The following is a 19,936-nucleotide window of genomic DNA, read 5'->3' on the forward strand; positions in this document are numbered from 1 at the left end:
ATCTGACTGTTGCAAGTCTGAATATGTAGTAGCAGCAGTCTCATAACAAACAACCCATAGAGAAGTCAGAATAGTATACTTTATCAAATGACCAAGTTTCAGAGCTTTAAGTGGACAAAGGGCACTTGGAATCTGGCTAATTCTCAGTATTGTACTGAGTAAAGAATGAAGGATCATTATATTCAAAATATCTCCACACAACACCAGCGTTTCTCAAACTTAAAACTGATAAAGACTGTTTTAACAGTCTTTACTGTAACGGTTGGACTTGATGATCTTAAAGGTTTTTTCCAACCTGAACGCTTCTATGATTGTATGATTACCGCAAGAGGGCAGATGGTTTATCTTCTTAGTACAAGATCCAACTTTTGTGAAATGCTGAGCTCATGAAAATTCCATCGTGTTTGAGGGTTTTCTGTATGCCTCATTCACAGAACATGCTTTATGGTATGTGGGTGTATTTAAAGGGTTCTTTTTTGTATCTCAGCCTGTTACTTTCTTCCATATATTTGCCACTTAAGGTTGCAGTAGTCCTGAATATGATCTGCCAGCTCTAGCTTAGCTGTGCTGCGTTGCTTTTGAATAAGTTGAAACCCATTTGCATGATTCAGATCTTACGATGTCCTATACAGTTTGCACAGAAAACATGCTCAGTAACAAACTGAATCTGCCTAGGTTGTTTTGATGTTGTTCATTGCTTTTCTGAGGTACATCTTTAAAGAGAAAACCTTGTACTCCAAAATTCAGTGCATCGGTCTAGTTTTTTGTCATGCACGCACAACACAAATACAGAACCAGATGTAGACTTTGTCCATTGAATGGACAACTCAGTGCCATGTAGCATATTCTCTTTGAGGTCAGACATTGGAAGTTAGTTGCTTGGAAAACACTGTAAAATACTTACCACGAAACTAAGGAACGTGAATACTACCTAAATGTAATGTGCAGAGATCGAATGTATTGAAAGTTGTCTGCATACTGTTGCTGACTCAGTGCAGGAATTATAAAAGTAAGGTCACTGCCAGTTGATGGGAAATGTAGGTCTTGCCAAGTTTTCTGCAGTTACAGGTAATGTCTAAATTACAGAATTTTCTGCATTAACTCTCCCATTTTTTTTCTTCTTGTGTTTATAAAATATATATGAACATATGTAAGTATATAATATATATTATAAGTATAAAAATGCAGTGATATTTTGCTCACTATCTGTTTATGTGTGCAGGCATGAAGCAGCTATCACTAGAAACAAATGGAATGTTCTGTAATGGAAGGGAGCCCTCAGAGTATCTGAAGTGTTCTGTTTTAGCATGCCATCTGGTACACGTGATTATGAAATGCTTAATCCTAATGAATATAAGTGTAGAGTGATGTGGCAGCCTCCACTCACTAAGCTTCTATTTTAATACAGTGCCTCACGTTTTGGGGGAGAGGAGAATAGTCCTATTTTTAAAAATGTCTTTATTATGAAGAAATGGGACTCTTCCTTCAATATGTTTAATCCTCCTTTTATACAAAACATTTTATTGTCTTTTCTACAGATGAAGTATTTAGAGGACATGAGCCTGGGCAAGCTACAAATAGATCTGTATCAGCAGCAGATGTGGTCTTATATGGGGTTAATCTAGTTCTGCCTCTAATGTCCCAGGATCTGCTGAAGGTAAGTATATTTTTACACATAGTTGCTATAATATGAAAGCTTTATAGTAATGTACTTCCAGAATTCATTCCTATATGCATTCCACCTCTATAAGCTGAGTTTTCTAGCTTTTAAAAATGCAAGTAACTGTTCCATAGTTCTGGATACTGTTTGAAAAGAAATATTGTAAGCTGAGAAAATGTATATTTGAAGGACCTAAACAAACTTATTTCTTCTAAAAGTACATCCGTGCAGGTCAACAATTAGCCAAACCTGAAATGTGGCTTGTGGAATCCTTTTTCTGATAGTGTCAAAAATGTGATTGGAAGCATAAACAGTGATATTAGTTTGGGGGAAAAAAAAAATCTGGGAGCAAGTAGTAACTCTTTAATTATTTTCACAATACAGCTGGCTTTCGTATCATAGACAGTAGCAGCTTGTCAGTAGAACAGTAAAATATGAAACAATGGAATGGCAGCATTTCATTGGGTTGCACTGTGTTAATGTTTTACTTTGAATCAGGGGAACACTTCTGAAGTGTATCTCAGTTGTCCCCTCTTAACATGCTTTCTCCTCTGGTAGCACTCGCTGAGCGTGAGAGCTACATCTGTTTTAGATGAAACTGACTCAAAGGATGTACCGTACCCTACGAGCCCCTCTATTGTGTCCAAGGCTTTTACCCCACAGGACTAGACTTGCTCATGTCTGAAGTAAAACTCCTTGAATTTGTACAGAGCAGATACCAGACTCCCACCATCAACTGTTTAACTTTAGCAATCTTTTTTATTGTACCACGGTGTTTTTGCTAATAAAGTTGTAGCCATTCTAATGACTCTGAAGTTGTCTACTAAAATTGTCTTTTCTTCGTGATGTACAGATGGAAATTATGTCAGAATAGTGTTATGTGATTGATTCTAAAATTACCATGTTTTTCTTTTGACAGTTTCCATCCCTGTGTAATCAATATTACAAATTAATCACTTTCATCTGTGAGATATTCCCTGAGAAAATTCCACAACTTCCAGAGGACCTCTTTAAGAGCCTAATGTACTCACTGGAGTTAGGGATGTCATCGTATCCTTTATAGAGCCTGGGAGTGTTTAAAAATCTGAGTTGCTTTTATAAGGACCTGTTAAAAATCTGATTTTATTTTTCTTTGCATTTTTTCCCTTTTCTATCAACTTCTGTATCTATAATTATGTATCGGTAATCGACTCTTACTCTCTGCTCTCTGGTGATTGAGAGTTTCACTGTAGTGTCTACTGAGATTCTAGTATTAGCTGAATTTCCTCTGATCGTGTTGCTTGAATGCAGCCTTTAAGTGGTTTAGCATGTAAGTTTTTTCTGGCAGCCATTCCTGCCTCCTCTATTACTTCACTTCAGAGTGTGTAACTTCATAAGCCTTCAGCTGGTATCCCAAAGCCATTCCTGAATTAATTTCTCAGCTGGTAATACAAAACACGGCTGCTGTTCTACTGGGCTGGCTCCAGAGCATTTCCTGTCAGGGTGCCAATGGGCTCTCCCTCTCATAATGGGAGTACCATTTTCACTAATCTGTGGCACGTGTCAGAAACAGATGAGCTTGACCATAAGGGACTCTTTCTGAAAATGTTATGTCAGAGAGGGTTATGTTACCTTAGGGCGTGTAGCTAATAAAAGAAGGCAACAGAGTTGGAATTCTTTTTTTCCCCTTTTTCTATTTTTTTTAATTTAATTTTTTTATTAACAGCTTTATAGTAAGAAGAAATCTTGGAACATACAAGCATTTAAAATATTTTCTAGTGACACCACTGGGAAGTTTTACTACAACTTAACTGAAATCTGACTTTGATTCTTTAACGCCCATTATCAGAATGAGTTCAGAGGTTTGCCAGCTCTGTCTGGAGGCTGTAACACCATTAGCAGAACAGTGTGCAAAAGCACAAGAAACAGATTCAACCCTTTTTCTAGCAACAAGGCACTTTCTTAAGGTAAGGCATGTGCGTTTCGTGTTACTTTGGTTTTTTGCATACAAGTAGCATCAAGAGGCCAAACAGTGATCATACCTGAGCAGGTTAATCAGGATCACACATATAGTAAGAAACAGCCTGTTACCTAAAACTCTGGCAGTTTAAGAAGAAAGAGAGCATGAAGGACTGGAAACATTGGACTAGAGTACAAAGGAGGACGGAGACGGAGGAGATCACTTATTACCCATCAACAAAAGACCTGAGCCTCTCAGAACGCAATTTCTATTTATCCATGCTCTGAACACAAGCTCTAGAATGAACCTGATTGACAATTTTAGCAGTTAGGTTTACTGTGAAAGCTGTGAAATAGAAAGCTTCCAGAATTGTGTGAACTGGAGGCTGGGTAAAGTACTAAAACAAGAGGCAGAGAAAAGAGCATAGTTGGGAACTAGAAAGAAAATCCTGTAATTTATTCAATGTATCCAATAAATTATGTGTTTTCTTAATCCAGTATCATATTCAGTACTTTCCTTTTAGGACCATCCACTTTATCTCATCGAATTTAGGAGTGACCTGGTAGCAGCTAGGTTCCTGCTAACTGGGAACAAAGTAATTGGGGAACTTCTGTGCTTGTCTTCTGATTTTGTAAAGATTTCAGTTTTCCTTAAGACATCTTTTCTTACCAAACTGACATTCGAACTTCTGCTCATTAAAAGCATACATCAGCCAAGCTGAGAGAATGAGAAAAATCTTAAATAATTTTGTCTTTATATTTCTTTTAAGTTAACATAGCTTTCTGCCTTTTCTCTAAATTTCCACTTAAAATTATAATACTGTTCTTATTAATCTGTTCCCTGTTTGGCTTTTTGTGAGCTGTAGGAGTCTCCAAAACTTGAGGAAAAAGTTCCCTGTTTTATTCTGGAAGAGCAAAGGCTTTTTTCATTATTTCTCTGCCATTTTCTTTTGGAGAAAAATACAAGAGATGCCATTTCTTTCTGAAGAACACATACAAATCAACAACAGGTTTCAGTGCTTTGAGATGTGAATTTGTACTGTTAAGCCAAGGCTCGACTTCTAAAAGAACTTGGCTTTCCAATTACTGATACCTAAATTTAAAAAAAAAAAAAAGACAACGAAACAAACAATAAACTTGGATGTTTGTAAATACATGTTCATTATTATTATCAGAAGTGAAGATGAGGTTCAGCAGCAAATGCTGGTAAAGTAGAAAGTTAAGTTTTACACTTCCGTAACTACTACTGTTTTGTGATTTCAGATGGTCTTTGATATGCTGGTACTTCAGAAGCACAATACAGAAATGACAACTGCAGCAGGTGAAGCATTCTACACATTAGTGTGTTTGCATCAGGTATGGCATTTGGACACTTACACCATGAAAACCAGTCATTTGTTAAAGGAGAGTGGTTAGTTACTGTGCGTCTGGCAAATCACAGAATTGTTCAGACTGGAAGGGACCCTCAGGAGATCTGTAGTCCAACCTCTTGCTCAAAGTGGGGTCAACACTGAATTCAGATTAGGTCGCTCAGGACTTTTTCCAACTGTGTCCAACCTCCAAGATGGATATTCCAAAGCCTCTCTGAGCGGCCTGTTGAATGCTTTCTTATCCTTATAATTCATGTGCTTTCAGCACCTGCCAGACAGTTGGGTTGCTAAAGCATGATTTATCCTTGGTAAATCTATGCTGGCTGTTCTCAATCTCTTTCTCTTCCACATGCCCAGAGATAGCTTCCAGGAGTACTTGCTTCATGATTTTCTTAGTCATTCAAAGATGATAGCGAGCAGCCTTGTAATGACATGAGTCAGCTTTCTGAACTCTTGGATGGATTCTGTCAGGTCTCTTGAGCTTGCATCAAGATTTCTCAAGAGATACCTGGGTTGATCCTCTTTACTGCTGGTAGTTACTCTCCTCCTTGAACCCTGTCTCTGGTCATAAAGGTCTGGGAAAACCTGTCAGTGAAGACCAAGGCAAAGAAAGCATTGAGTATTTCAGCCTTATCTTTTGTCTGTTATCACTAAATCACCTGCTCCATTCAGCAGCAGGACCCACATTTTCCCTGTTCCTTCTTTTACTGTTAATGTACTGGTAGAAGCTGCTCTTGTTGTCTTTGATGTCCCTTTCCAAATTCAGCTTTAGCTGAACTTTGCTTTTCTGTCATTGTTCTTGTCCAGACAATGTTTCTGTTTTCCTCCTTCCTCCCTGCTTCTATCTCCTGCATGTGTCCTCCTTGCACTGGAGTTCAGTCATGAACTCCCTGTTTAGCTGGGTCGGAGTCCTGATGTGTTTATGTTGTTTTCCTCAGTATCTGGACAGGCCATTCTTGTGCTTGGAAGAGGTTGTCCTTAAAGACCTGTCAGCTCTCCTGAGCTCCTTTTGTCTTCAGAGCTCTCTCCCACAGGATCCCACCCACCAGCCTCCTGAATAAGCTGAAATCTGCTCTCGTGATGTCCAGGGTCTGTACTTGACTGCCCTCTTTCCTCACTCTCCTAAGGATCCTGAACTCCACTATTTCATGATCAGTGTAGCCAAGGCTGCCATTAATTACCACATCCCTGACCAGCTCTTCCTAGCTGTGAGTGGCAGATGCGGAGTCACCCCTGGGTGGCCCATCTGGCATTCGAGCAAATGTCAAGGAGATAATCTCTTGTAAGTCTGATCTGGGAACTTCCTCAAGTTGCTTGAAGATGACTCGGTCCACTACTCGCCCTGTTTTGGTGATTTGTAACAAGCTCCCACTATGATGTCATCTTTACCACCTCTCCTCTGATCATGACCCATAAGCACTCAAATAGATTATTGCCCAGTCCATAGAAAAGCATCCTTAATTTGAGCTGCCCTTTCACATAAATGGCAATCTTCTGTCGTCTGCTTCCCTAAAGAGCTTCCCTAAAGAGCTGCCCATCGGAGCACTCCAGTCATGCCACCTGTCCCACCACATCGCAGTGCCTGCAGTGATGTTGCAGCTCTGCATCTGCACAGGGAGCTCTAGCTCTTCCTGTTTGTTTCCAAAGCTGAATGCATTTCTGCACAGGCGTTTGAGGTTGGCCTCCTGTTTCATCCGTCCTGATGAGCACTCTTAAACCCATCACACTTCCTTGCATTCTTACTACTCTTGGTCTCTGTCTCCTCACTTACCTACAAGCTGTTACCACCATTCCTCAACGTGCTCTTTAAAGCCATTCCTGCCAGGTTGGCAAGCCTTTGGCAAAGATGTTCCTAAGCCACTTCATCATATGGATCCTCGCCGTTGTTAGCAGCCCTCATTCCTCAAAGAGGGACTCATGATCATGTAAGACAAAAAGACCCTGTGACAGCAGCCACAGGTGGCAACTTCATGTTGCGTCTACCCCCACCCAAGCCCTTCACCAGCAGACTTGAGCGGACTGCCGTTCTGGCTCCCATGTCCTTCACCCTTCCTCCCAGAGCTCAGCAGTCACTCTGGACTTGCTCTAGGTGCCCCTTGGCAGTGTCATTGGTGGCCGTGTGGCTGAACAACAAGCAGTGATAGACTGAGGGCCGAGGATGATCCTCAGCAGTCTGTCCATAGTAACAGCCCAGATCCCGGCCCCCATCTCATCCCCTGCCACACAAGCTTCCGTAGTCTCTGCTAAGTCCCCTCCAGGAGCTGTGCTGCTGCATACCAGGTCGCCAGGTTGCCACAGCAGCTGAGCCAGGCGCCGGTTATAGTCAGTTTGCTGCTTTTCTCAAAACCGTCAACGGTTCTTTCGCTGTCCTTTTAGTCATGTTTAACATGTTTCTTTGTCTTCTGTTTCTCTCCAAGTAAGTGTGAGAATAAGTGGGAAACTCTTAGAAAGGAATCTAAGCTCTCTGTCCCAGGGAAGGGAATCTAGAGAAGGGAAAACCTGTGGGAGGAGATGGTTGGTCCGGCACGCTGAACACGGGGCAGGCATGAAGAAAGGCAAGTGCGGTTTGCAGGAGTAAGCCTATGCTAAGTAAGAGCCAGAAAGCACTTTGAAGGGTGTGCCTTAAAATTTTCTTCTTACTCTGCACTGCAAAGCGCTGTACCTAACTCTAAAGGCTTCTTTAGCCTTACTAGAAAACCTGGTCTGATTGAAGGACTTTATCTGGTTTAGAGGTAGGTGAAAGGCTGCCGGTCCATAGTTGCTTCTGGCACCCTAGTCAGTGAAACTGGGTAACCGGTGGAGTGGTACTGATAGTTTTCTGTCACAGCCTTGGTTCTGGATTTTGTCCTGATGAGAAAAGTTGTGTATATTGTATCTTTTCTTTTTTAAGTTAATAAGATTCTTGTTTATTTAACAGGCTGAATATTCAGAGCTAGTTGAAACATTGCTATCAACTCAACAAGATCCAGTAATTTACCAGCGGTTAGCAGATGCCTTCAACAAGCTTACTGCAAGCAGCACTCCTCCTACACTGGACCGTAAGCAGAAGATGGCCTTCTTAAAGAGTTTAGAAGAATTTATGGCAAATGTTGGTGGACTTCTCTGTGTAAAATAAACCACAAAACTCTATGCCTAATTTAGACCCTTTCTGCAAAATGCACTGAGAAATGCTGAATGCTGACTAAATCTTGTACCTGTCTCTGGGTTCTTTGCAGCCATCTCAGATTCTAGAGAGCCTGGAAGTTTGAACATAACACAATGGAATAGGAGAGGTCAACTTTGAATCAGCTTCTGCTATTATGTGTTAGCTGCAATCTGTCATACTTGTGTGTGCGAGAGAATGAACAGAAAATCTGAATTTAAATTTTTTCCATATATGTGCAAACAGATATGGGCACAATGAAAAATAAATTCAGTGCCTTTCCCCCCCACTGGTTTAAAATATGAGTGGCCAGATAAACATTCAGATTTCTTTTCTACCCAAAATCATGTTAGAGTGTGATGCAGATACATACAAAGCTCTAAACAGTTTAGCTGATTTTAAGCTTTATTTTTCCTCTCTTCAAGTTTGAGTTTGTGTTCCAATGGGGAAGAAAAACCAAATGGTATTTTAACTTGTGTTTAGTTCTGGTTTTCTACATCAACCTGACATTGCACGTTTAATGCAGTGCAGGTCTTTACATTATGTTCTGCTGCCTAAAGTTCAGAAGAAAAAAGGTGTATATTTTTGTTCCCCTAAAATGAACTTTAGGAACTGTAGCCATTTCATTGCCTTAATTTAAAAGAAAAAAAAAGCTCATATACTTTAGATAAGAAATTTAAGGCAAGATTTGACTCTTCAGAGTTGGTTTAGGATGTTGGCATTAAGCTGCTGTGTACCTCTTGCAGCCCTTCATGTTGATGTGTCATTTTGGAATGAGTGTCTAATGCAAGGTTCATGTGTAGTTTTACTTTCAGTATCTGTTTTGGTTCATACCCGGGTTGCACGCAACTGCGATGTATTTCTACACTGAACTGTTTGCTTAAGCAATAACAACTCAAAAGATGTAAATTACTGGCAAACTTTTTAAAGTTGGGGCATTACCTAAAAGAATTATGCGAGACAGGGGCGTCAAACCCTTTTACTCCAGGGCCATATTTGTTTGACTTGAGTTGAGAAAGGTAATTGGGATGTGTAGTTTTGCTGAATCTAACTCCACTTCTGCAGAGCGCTCCCAGCTGCTCTGCTCTTGCTCAGTTTTTTATATCAGCACTTTAGCTATTATGACAGCAGAATATAGTGCCCTGAGTACAGTGGACCAACAAGGGAGAGCAGCACACGAATACAAAAGCAAGGCCTGCTTTGTCTCCAGTCATGAGCCAGAGAAAACTGAAGCAAACACAAATGCTGCATGTCTAGTAAAACTGATTTTTGTGGAAATACATGGAGGCAGAAGTGGGCCCATTTGTTTAAGACCTCTGCTAGATTATGCTGTTGAATATTTCCCATGTGTTTTTAAAATTTATATAAAATGTACAGTATACACCTTTACATGGCTATGTATAGCATCATGTTTGCAACTCTGTGCTGTTCTTCAGCTATTCATCTCAAAATTAGTCACAATAGCCAGAATTTTTTAAAGACATAAATATGTAATACTGTGCTATAAGTGATAGAAGGCTTTTTTATTTTTTAGTTAAATCCATACCTGTCTCAAGCATGGATCCACAAGGCCAAAAATGCCATCTCTTCAATATACTTTTCTCTTTTAATTTATGTGAAAACCGGGCTAGGGCAGATTTACACATTAAAAAGTGACCATAAACCTTGTTAGATAATGTACCTTCCCAGCTAGTATTTTATTTCTAAGATAATTTGCATAGTATTTTAGAACAGGGGTATTGCTCTCAATTTTTTTTAAACTCTAATGCTTTTCTTTAAAAGATTTCTTGACTGGGCACTTGCACAAAAGATAATGATCCTGGCAGATCCTTCTGTTTTTAAACTGTTCTGATGGGTGATTTTTTAAAAAATTTGGCTGGGTTTTGCTATGGGTTTGAAACTGCTTCTGGAGTTTCTTGGAGTTTGGTACATTGGATAGGGCAGCAGTTCTGAAACCTCATTTTTTGCAGAAGGGCATTAAAGCCTGGGAACATACGCGGCAGTAGGAGCTGCTAGTTTGTCATGATGTGTTCGATGTCAAATATCTAGGCCAAAGTTTTCAAAGAGATCATAGCAAATACCTTCAAGTTTTTTGGATCTGACAGAATAACTGATACTCACAGTCATCATTTCTTTTATAACTAGCTCTGTCACTGTCATTTTTTTTTTAATCCTAAAGCTGGCTCACTATTTAAAAATATTTATTAACTTTAAAATTTTGAAATCCTCATGCGCATTGTGATTGATGAATAGGAGCACAAATTGAGTTTAGTATTCAGGACAGAGTAATGTGCATACCCATTACTTTTCTAATCAGGCCCATTGTGTTGTTACAAGCGGAGACGCACAGCACCTTTTGACTATCAAGACTTACTAAAGTATGAACACTTACTTTCAAAGTTTTGAAGGTTGCTTAAAACTTTTCTGTGCCCTTCATTTAAAATTAATACTTTAAAGGGAAGCTGTCCTAGTAAGGTTTTTTTTGTAATTTTCCTGCTTGATGTTATGCTAAGACAACATTCTTCCTTTCTTATTTCTTAATTTTTCTTCCATTCTCGTATATTCAGCAGGGATCTTTCCTTGCCGTTTTATGTTTCTTTTACAGCAAACGCTAAGATGTCTCTGTTTAGTGACATCCATGAAATTGTTGCAAAAGTTTCTAGGAATAAGTTTTATTAATTCATACTCCTGCTGGCTAGGTGGCTGCTTCTACCTAAACTATTTGGCTTCTATATCCCTTCCAAAAAAAAAAAAAAGAAAGAAAAAAAGAAAGAAAGAAAAAAGAAAAAAATCTTTCAGCAATCTTCTACACATCCAGAAATCTAGATGCAAAAGCTCATTCAAGCCCTTAGGAAAGACTCATAGACTATTTTTAGTGAACATTGAGAGTTGGCTCCACATAAGCGTTCTGAAATTTTTATAGCATCACTGCATTGATTTTTCCATTCACTGTGCAAAGTGAAAAATGGTTCTAAAAATGCACCTGTTTTTTGAAGGGGAAAAAAAAAAGGTAACTCAAACTGAATTATAAATGCTGCATGATATAACTGTAACAAATATATTTGTCTAGACTTTTTTTTTGCTAAAACAGATTATTGCTCGAGCGTTTTCATTCTGAGACTAGAAAGCAAGTAGCTTCTTTCCCATTTTGCCAGCTCCTTCCCCATCATGATAGCTAGTTCTAATGCTGGCATAATAATTTTCTGTTGTTCAACCTATAATTTTCCATGCTGGCAAGCGTGACCATCTAGTTGGGTCGTGAAATTCAAGACCACCTTGAAAGCACAGATACACATGGACAGGGAGAAGTGGACTACTACTACATGAAACTTCCACTTTCATGTGCATTTATGACTTAATTATCTTCACTGAGTTATTGCCAGAATCTGTTACTTATTGCCCAGAGGTTTGTGTTTCACTGTTTAGTGATAAAGGGCTCACCGTTTTCCTCAGGAACGAGAAATTCGTTTTCTCAGCATGTCCAAATCCTACTAGTTGAAAGAGAGGGGTTTGAATCAGAGTTGTCTCTTTGATAGTGCGTAGCACTCACTAAAGTCCCAGTGTTTACTTGGGTAAATCCCTTTAAACCTAAGCCATGTAGTTCTAGAAAATAAGCTTGCTCAGAGCAGTCAGTTGTCCATTTAAAATCTAATTCTTTAAAAGGTAAAGCAAATTCTAATTTGTGATCTGTAAAACTATCCAAAAATACAAATTGCAGCATTTCTGTTGTAAAACACTTCAAGTAATTTCAGTTTCGGTTAAATAATTACATAAGAAGGGGTGTTTTTTATGGAAGTAGCTTGATGAATATAAGCGCAGGAGTAGGAGCCAGGCTCCTCTAATTTTGTATCAGTTTTTCTACTGGATCCTCTGTGGCCATTGGCAAGTCACTAGAACTGTGTCATTGTTGAAATAGCGGTAATACCTACCTACCTCACAGGGATGTTGTGAGGATTAGCTTATGCCTATAAAATGCATTGAGGATCTGAGATGCTATGTAAATATTAAATATTTTAATTTTAGTTTTGTGAGGTGTAAGATTTACTGTAATGAAAACAGAAGATTTTCATAATTATAAAGCCCAGTAGAGGCAGTGGTGGTGCGGTATTCCCCAAGACTGGTCTACTGCAGTACAGTAATGCTTGCTGTGAATTGTAGTTATTTCAATTACAGCCAATTGAAATGGTGGCTTCTTCTTAAATAAGATAAGATTCCCCACCAGTGTGCCTCAGTTGTGGTCTAAATAGTGAGAGGACAGTTGCTAGTTATTCAGGCTTTGGTGCCTCTACTTGTGCAAGTGCCACTTGTGGTGGTAGGGTTTTTGGTTTGGTTTTGGTTTTTTATACTCTTTCTGGAAGGAACAAACACCACTTATTTCTCCCATATCTGTTCCAGTCACTCAGTATAACCAAAGCCTAATATCAATTAAAATTTAAAGAGCCAGCCCCGCTGCCCCTGTAAATTTGCTTTTACTATGAATAGATTGTGCCCTCTGCAGTAAATGAGATTAATGCTTTCCAGCACTAATCGTGAAGCAAATCATGAAGTGTGATTTGCTCTAGAGCCTTAAGCTCTCGGCTGTCTTACAAAACCCTTGTTTCAATATGAGATTTCTTGGGGCCCTAGCAACTGAGAAATAAGATATCCCTGGCTTTCCCTTCTCAGTGAATTAAAGTAGATTCTGCTTTTCCATTTCTTCCCTTTCCCTATCCTGCTTTTCCTGTCCTTTTAAGCCATTCTTATAAAAGATTTGGAAGACCCTTCCAACCTCAAGGAAAAGATACTACCCGTGTGATTTTCCAATCTATTACAGCTTGATACTTGAAATTGATAAAATCCTTTCTAATAGCATTCCCTGGCACATTTCAGTCTCCCATTGAACCATTCTAGAGTTTATAATTAGGAAAAAAAGATTATCCTCTTTTATTTGTTCCCTTTGTGCAAAATAAGGAACCGCCGTGCAGTGAACATGCAGTTTTAAGGCAATAAATGCTAGTACTGCTGTTGGTCAAGTGTGTAAATATTTTAAATGTATAATTCAGTGCTATGTTGAGTTTATATATTAAAAACGCAGGGATTGAAGTGCTAGTTGATTTCAAGTATTGTTTTACCTGTACAGTTGCAGATATGAAGTTGCATAGAAATATTTCACGATTTGTTGCAATAAGACTTGGGAAATGGCTGTGTAATCAAGCCTTATCACAACTGAATTTTCAATTTTGAAATGAACACTTTCTGTATTTTTAAGATCCATAAGCAGGAAGAGGATAAAATTGTTTTCCACTAAAGACTTTTATTATTTTGTTTTGGCCGTGTGTGATTTGTGTGTATTCTTGTTTAATATTTTTCTAAAATCTCACCTGTGTTGAATCCCTGAAATAGCATTTGTTATACCTCCTTACAGTAGAAACAAAAATAGGAATGTTATGAAACCTCAGGCTACACGTTGTGCTCTTTGGCTACTGTGAATGCGCAGTAATTCAGTTAAAGTTGATGGGGTAACTTTAATTTACATCGGCACTTAAGGCATGAGTTTGTCCATCAACAGAAAAAAAAAAGTGATTAGGTGTGTGACCTGAGTATCTCACACTGGACTACAATTACCAGAAGTGGCTGTGAATATATAATCAAATTAATCTTTTCCCCCATCCTCCAAAAAAAAGTTTCATGGTGATTTTTCAGATCACTGTTGGTGGCATTTGTCTACCCAGAAGGAATACTGATTTCTGGGTTTTGAATTTTTTTTTTTTAGATTTAATCTAAACAGTTTCTGATGATATCTGGCATGGAAATGTTCTCCAAGCTTGTAATCTGTTCCCATGTAAGGGACAGCCAACAGTATATTACTTAATGTATATCAGAAAAGTTCAGTTAAAGGCAGCAGTTCCTAATGTGCTATAATACAATTACATTTGGATAAACTACAGCTATTTTCTGTTGTTCCCCTCTTGCTTTCATGCACTCACATCGTTTTTTGTTTTTTTTTTTTTTTTTTTTAAAAAAAAAGGGTAGGGGGGAAAAGCTTCACAAATCCTGAAAGTAAAACTACGTGACAACTATGGTGGTGACAGCTTGCTATACATCTTGGCTGTATGTATCACTAGAATTTTACTGATTTCAGAAGTAAAATTATTGCAATTATATATTTATATTGGCCTGGTTTAGTTCAGTGAGCATTTTGGTGAAGGGCAGAAACATTTAAGGTAATTTTGAGCAAATCCCTGGAAGCAGCCAGTAAGTTTAACAGCAGCAGCGTATCTAAGAGCCTTTCATGTAGAAAATGGAACTATTCTGCTTTACCTTAAATATGAGGTCTGGAATAAACTTGAATGATTTGGCTACAAAGCCTTTATTCACACTTGTTTGTGTAAGTGTACGCAAAACCCATCAATTTTGCCTTTATGAAACTTATATTTGCTTCAGTTGTGAGTGGTGGAGTTGGTGGTGGTTTTTTTCCTTCACTGATTTGCCATGAATTATAAGCAGAAAGGTAGGAAAGCTCAACCTTCCAAGTGGAATTTGTCTGGCAGGTCAACCAAGGAGGAGGTCAACCAACTGGAAGAGGGGAAAAGAAAGTAAAAACTTTACAGCCTTCTGTGGAGAAAAAAAACAAATCAAGCCAATGTGTAAGAAGAAAAAGAAATCCATAATACAAGTGTTATCCCGTAACTTGGTAACCCATGTCATCCTGACAAGGATTAGTAAAAGCCATTTCATCAACGTTCTTGGGGGAAAAGAGAAAGTGCTATTTTGGAATTGTATGAAATGCGATACTATTGGTGTGAGTTTTGTTAATTAAATAATAAAATCTTCCTTATTTTGGGAAACATTCCAGACAAATCTACATCTCTGAAGAGAACACTGAAGTTACCCGCTGTGACTGATACATAACTCACTACTAGTTTTTCTCCCGTCTATATTTTAATCTCATGGAACAACTGTTCTCACTTCAACATCTGTCAGATGTTACCAGATTTGATTTTTCTGACACTGTGTTGCCTTTGCAAGTTAGAATAAGGCAGAGCTTTGGGTGTGATGTACTTCCCTTTTTCTTCCCCTCTGTGTCTGGCCTACTGTTCATGGCTGTGAAGGTGTGTATGTTTGATTTGCTTTAACTTATTGTTTTGGATGATGCAGTTTGGGTTTGTGGCATGTTCAAACCGCTTCCAATCTCTGTGTTTGGTGTTTACTGAATGAAAATCATCACTAGACTCCAACACAAGTACTGATTTGAAAGCCTCATTCATGACTTGGTTTAATAAGTTGTCAGGACATTTGCTTTAATTTTAGAACTGCACCGATACGTCTAATGTTCTTTTGTTCATTCAAATGATTGTTGTAACTCAGAAAAAAGCCCAAAGCCAAAACCCCACCACCACACTGTGGAGTCTTTAGGAAGATCACTGATGTCCTCACACAAGATCAACACTACTTTGGGGAAGGCTTAACATTCTTCTGCCACTTTAAGGAGAGACTGTTCTTCTGAAGTACTTTTTGCCTGCTTTTAGGCTGTTATGCACTTTCATGATTTCTTAATAAACTACTGTTAAAAATGTACTGTAACATGGATTTTGATAAGCGCACATGTATTTAAACAATTCGCTCAGCCTCAGGAAAGCTGGAAAAATCAGATACCTGTTTTGTATCTTGGTTAAAATGTTTGTTACCTACATCCCTTAAGATGGCCAGATAATGTCTAGATCCTGTGACTAATTAAGATACCAGTATAGTCTGTAAAAGGAGGACAGTGTCATTTTACTCTAGGGACTGAGAAAATGGTGTCCTCTTATTTTTCTTAGAGGTATATATAGACTGAATTCGACTTTCAAAAGCAAAAAACAGTGATAAACCCCATTTACTGTTCAGGAAAAAAAATGTTTTCTTTCTTAACACTAGCATATTTCTATTTTCTTCCTCCTCCTTAAAAAGAGTGTGTGAAATAAGTGTAGAGGTATGTGTAGGAAAAACTGTAAAATCTGCTGCTGTACATAATGTTTGCTACTTGACTGCATTTTCTGTTCCACTTTAATTTTACTGGTTTTGCTAAATATATTTTATATATTTTCCTTCCTGCTTCTTGTGATGGCAGAGTGATTACATCTTTGGGGGGAAAAAGCAAAAACAACCACGAGAAGGCTCTGGCCAGAAAATTCCATCGAGTTTGTATGTTAGCATGTATCTCAGAGCATTTTTTGAGAGAACAGCATAAATCAGGGGCAATATGGCATAGTAAAATCAATGGGGATATTAAAATGTATGAAGGTATATTCACTGGCAATTCTGTTTCAGCTGGGTTGTTTTTTGTTTGTGTTTTTTTTTTTAATTACTTCTAAAATCCATTTAAACTGTCAATACCATTACATGGTATTAAGTGACTAGTAGTCACTTAAGTAGCGCATTTTTCAATCTGAAGTCTGTAGCCCTCTTTGTGGCCCCTGAATTACTTCCAAGGGATCCACAAAGCCTGGCACAATAGAAAGAAGTCACTGTGATCATGTGTCACAGTCTAAGAAGATTTGCATCTCCAATAGAGAAAGAGTTGGGAGTCCATAAACTGTCTGAGGATGAAAACTTACTACTGTACTTGGATTCAGAGGGTGACTGCAAGCTTTTAAAAAGCTGACTGATAATCTGTCCTACTGTGTGACCCAAGGTCTCGGGAAGCTGTGATGCACCTGGCCCACAGAGCTACCCCATGGGGCTCTAACGCATGTTTTACTCTGCACCTGTGGGAGAACAGCTGGGTATTGAAAGAAAAAGTGCAGTAAGCCTGTCTTACAAAGATGAGATGTTGCAGGTTATTCTGCAAGTAGAGTATTTCCACTTATGTTATTTTCCATCTTCAGAAGTAGGATTATGTTGACATTAACTAGAAGTAATCCTTGTATGGTTGTAAAGCATTGCATGCTTGGCTGCCTTCCAAATGAACGTGCAGTTGGTTTGCCAGCACTAAAAATATTGATATTTTGGGGCAGAAAAACTATTAAGAAATTTTTTAGACTTAATGGCAACAACAGAGATTCAACAATTGGAATTTAATATTCTATTTTCATATTAGTTAAAACTGATTATACTTTTTCATTCAAAAGCTTGTGCTACAGCAAGAGGACTGAAAAGTATAGACTTTCATTAGTAAAGAAAAAGTAGAGTAGACTATAAAATAAAAACTCAAACACCAAAACACAAGAGCCTTATGAGTAACAAGTTACTATTGCTTTCCAGGGTAGAACTGTGTTTTTAAGAACACTTTCATGCTCTGTTCCTGATCTGGTCTGACATAGAGTACTAGCACGTGTATTAATAAAGTAGCAGTGGTCTATGTCATCAGGTTCGTCTTCGAGACACCGGTGGCACTGATGTGTGACATGGGTCTGTCGGTGAAAGGCTAGGGGAGATAGATAGCTTAACTAGAAATACCCTTCTGCAAAAAAAGATTAGGAAACAATGAAACCTGATTATTAATAGGAAATTTCTTGCAGGGTGCACTTTAGAGGTGTTCCCATATTTGTGGTTTGTTTGTCCTCGCATCCCAAAGAAAGTGCATTGCAAGATATAACCTGTTTTCCTTCCTACAGGGTCACTTGAGCTCCTCCGGAGCTTTCCTTTTAGGAAGCTTATAATGCAGATTCAAGCAAGGTCTTGAGCTGTCTGTTTGCTGCCAAGTAGTATCTGATACCATAACCTAAATAATGTGGCCCGGCTCACCCCCCCTCAAGCCCCCGCACAGCCATGTGCCCTTAGATGATCTCTGTAACCCTCCTGGTGAGGAGGAATTGCTCGTCACGGGGGGGACTGTTGCTCTGGGAAATCTGGACTGAGAATATGGGTCTGCCCAGTCTCCTTTACCCTTTCATTATCAGCCATGTGCAGAACATCTTTCACATAAAATGCTTTACAAACATGCATGAAATAGGAAAATTACTTGAGTGTCAGTTCTTTGTAGAATCTAACCCAGATTTCTTACTGCACTCAGTAATATTATGCAGGTGTCAGATAACTGTCACTTTGCAGCAATGCAGGGAAAAAGGTTTTTTGTTTGGTTTTTTTGTTTTAAATTACAGCAGTGGTGGTGACATGAATGGATACGGGTGCACTCCACATAGGACAATCTTCTATGCTGGGATGAAGACCCTTTTTGGCAAGACCTTTCAAAGACAATGCGGGTAATGCACTGAATACCAGATCCACACTACTTGGAAGTCTTAAAACCAAATGGAAATCCCCACAGTTCTCTACTATCATGCAAAGCCTTTTTTCTAAGTGGATGAGAGAGAGAGGTAAAAAGTATGGGGATCTGAAGGAAAAATCAGCCGATCCCTACATCTTGCAGTGTCAAGAAAATTTGATTCTCTGCTGCCTACATAAGCTATGCTGCAAAAATATTATATCAGAATTTAGTATTTCTGTCTTCCAAGGAAGTAGTTCTGCTCTGCTTGTAGGCACCCAGTGCTGAGCCCGGGACTTTCCATTTAGCCACAGTGAAGTGTTGCAATAGATGAAGATTCAACAGGTTGTAGGTAAAACAGCAGTTTCTTATTCAACTCTGCTGATAGGAACATCTAGCTCTGGCGAATGTGAGGAGGGTGCTGTTGGGTTGATTATAAACAATGTGATGGGCAACCTTCTATGAGTTGGTTTACAGGAGAGTCACTGAACAATAGAAGGACAATGTTATGAAAATGCTTTTTACAAATTACCAGACTTTATAAAGAAGGAATGAAAAAAAACAGTGGTGAGGTGCGTTTTTGTTTTGGGGCAATAGGAGATGACAAGAAGTGTCAGACAAGCACGTTGTGCCTGCACAACACGAGAAACAGGGAGATGTTTTTATGCGCAAAGGGGAAGATGCAGTGAATTACTTGAAACAAGGAAGGTACTTTAAAGCTTGCTATCTTTTGAAACTATCTAAGAAGCAGCTCGACTTCTGTCTGTAGGCAAGAAAGGGAGCTTGTTCCAACTTGATACTGCTTAATTCAAATTGAAAGGCTGGACAGGAGAGCCAGATCAAGAAAAACAGTTTGGGGAGCTAGGCTGGTACTGAAATCAAAAGCTCTTTTGAACACCTGGCATCTAACCCGAGATATATCCGTGATTTCTAAGTCTAACATGGCTGGCTACCTATGGATGTCTAACTTGAGACTTCTGGATCTGTTGAAGTAACTACGTCCAACCACGCTCCTTCCTCCGGGGCCTGACCCCGCAGAAGGAGGGGGAAGGGCGGGCACGTGAACCCGGCGAGAGCCGGCGGCAGCGGCGGCAGCGCTGCGGGCTGTGAGGAACCTGCGCCGGGCGGCAGCGCCGAGGCAGTTCACGGCGGTGTCTCTCTGCATAGGCCGTATGGTTTTATGAAGCTCATATTTAAGTTGGAAACCTTTCTGCAGATCGCTTTAAAGCCACCCGAACCACCGCAGTGGTGAAAGGCACAGCGAAACGAAGCCTTCCCTCCGGCTGCCGGCGGCGCAACGCCCCGGCAGCCCCCTCAGGCGGCTGCGCTCCGGACCAGGCGGCTCCGGCCCCGGCTGGGACGAGGGCCGGAGTGTGTAAGCGGCCGGGAGGGGCGCGAGGGGCCGGTGAGAGCACCGCGGCGGGGGCAGGCGCAGGCGCTCAGCACCCCGCCGCCGCTGTACGCGCACAGCTCCGCCTCAGCGCGGGCGCCCTGTCAGCGGGGACCGGCGGGAGCGGGTGGGGGGGGCAGCGCCTGGCCCCGCCCCGCCCCGCCCCGCCCTCTGCCGTAGCTCCGTGGCGGCCGTTACAGCCAATGGAGGAGCAGCCGCGGGGATCACCGCCCCGCCCCGCCCCGCCCCGCCCCGCCCGGCCGAAGTCCCC

At 40.0% G+C, this 19,936-nt stretch overlaps 1 protein-coding gene across 1 annotated transcript in view; it reads left to right on the forward strand.

The window, feature by feature from the left end:
- XPO4 (exportin 4) overlaps positions 1-16,183 on the forward strand; it is an 86,178-nt gene extending 69,995 nt beyond the window's left edge. The window contains exons 19-23 of the mRNA XM_075139941.1: positions 1,539-1,657; positions 2,580-2,710; positions 3,489-3,606; positions 4,862-4,954; positions 7,886-16,183. Coding sequence (XP_074996042.1) covers positions 1,539-1,657; positions 2,580-2,710; positions 3,489-3,606; positions 4,862-4,954; positions 7,886-8,083 — 659 coding nt within the window. The 3' untranslated portion in view covers positions 8,084-16,183. The remainder of the gene's footprint in view (positions 1-1,538; positions 1,658-2,579; positions 2,711-3,488; positions 3,607-4,861; positions 4,955-7,885) is intronic.
- The last annotated feature ends 3,753 nt before the right edge of the window (positions 16,184-19,936 follow it).

The sequence above is a fragment of the Calonectris borealis genome, chromosome 1 (genome assembly GCF_964195595.1).
Source record: "Calonectris borealis chromosome 1, bCalBor7.hap1.2, whole genome shotgun sequence".
Classification (NCBI taxonomy): domain Eukaryota; kingdom Metazoa; phylum Chordata; class Aves; order Procellariiformes; family Procellariidae; genus Calonectris; species Calonectris borealis.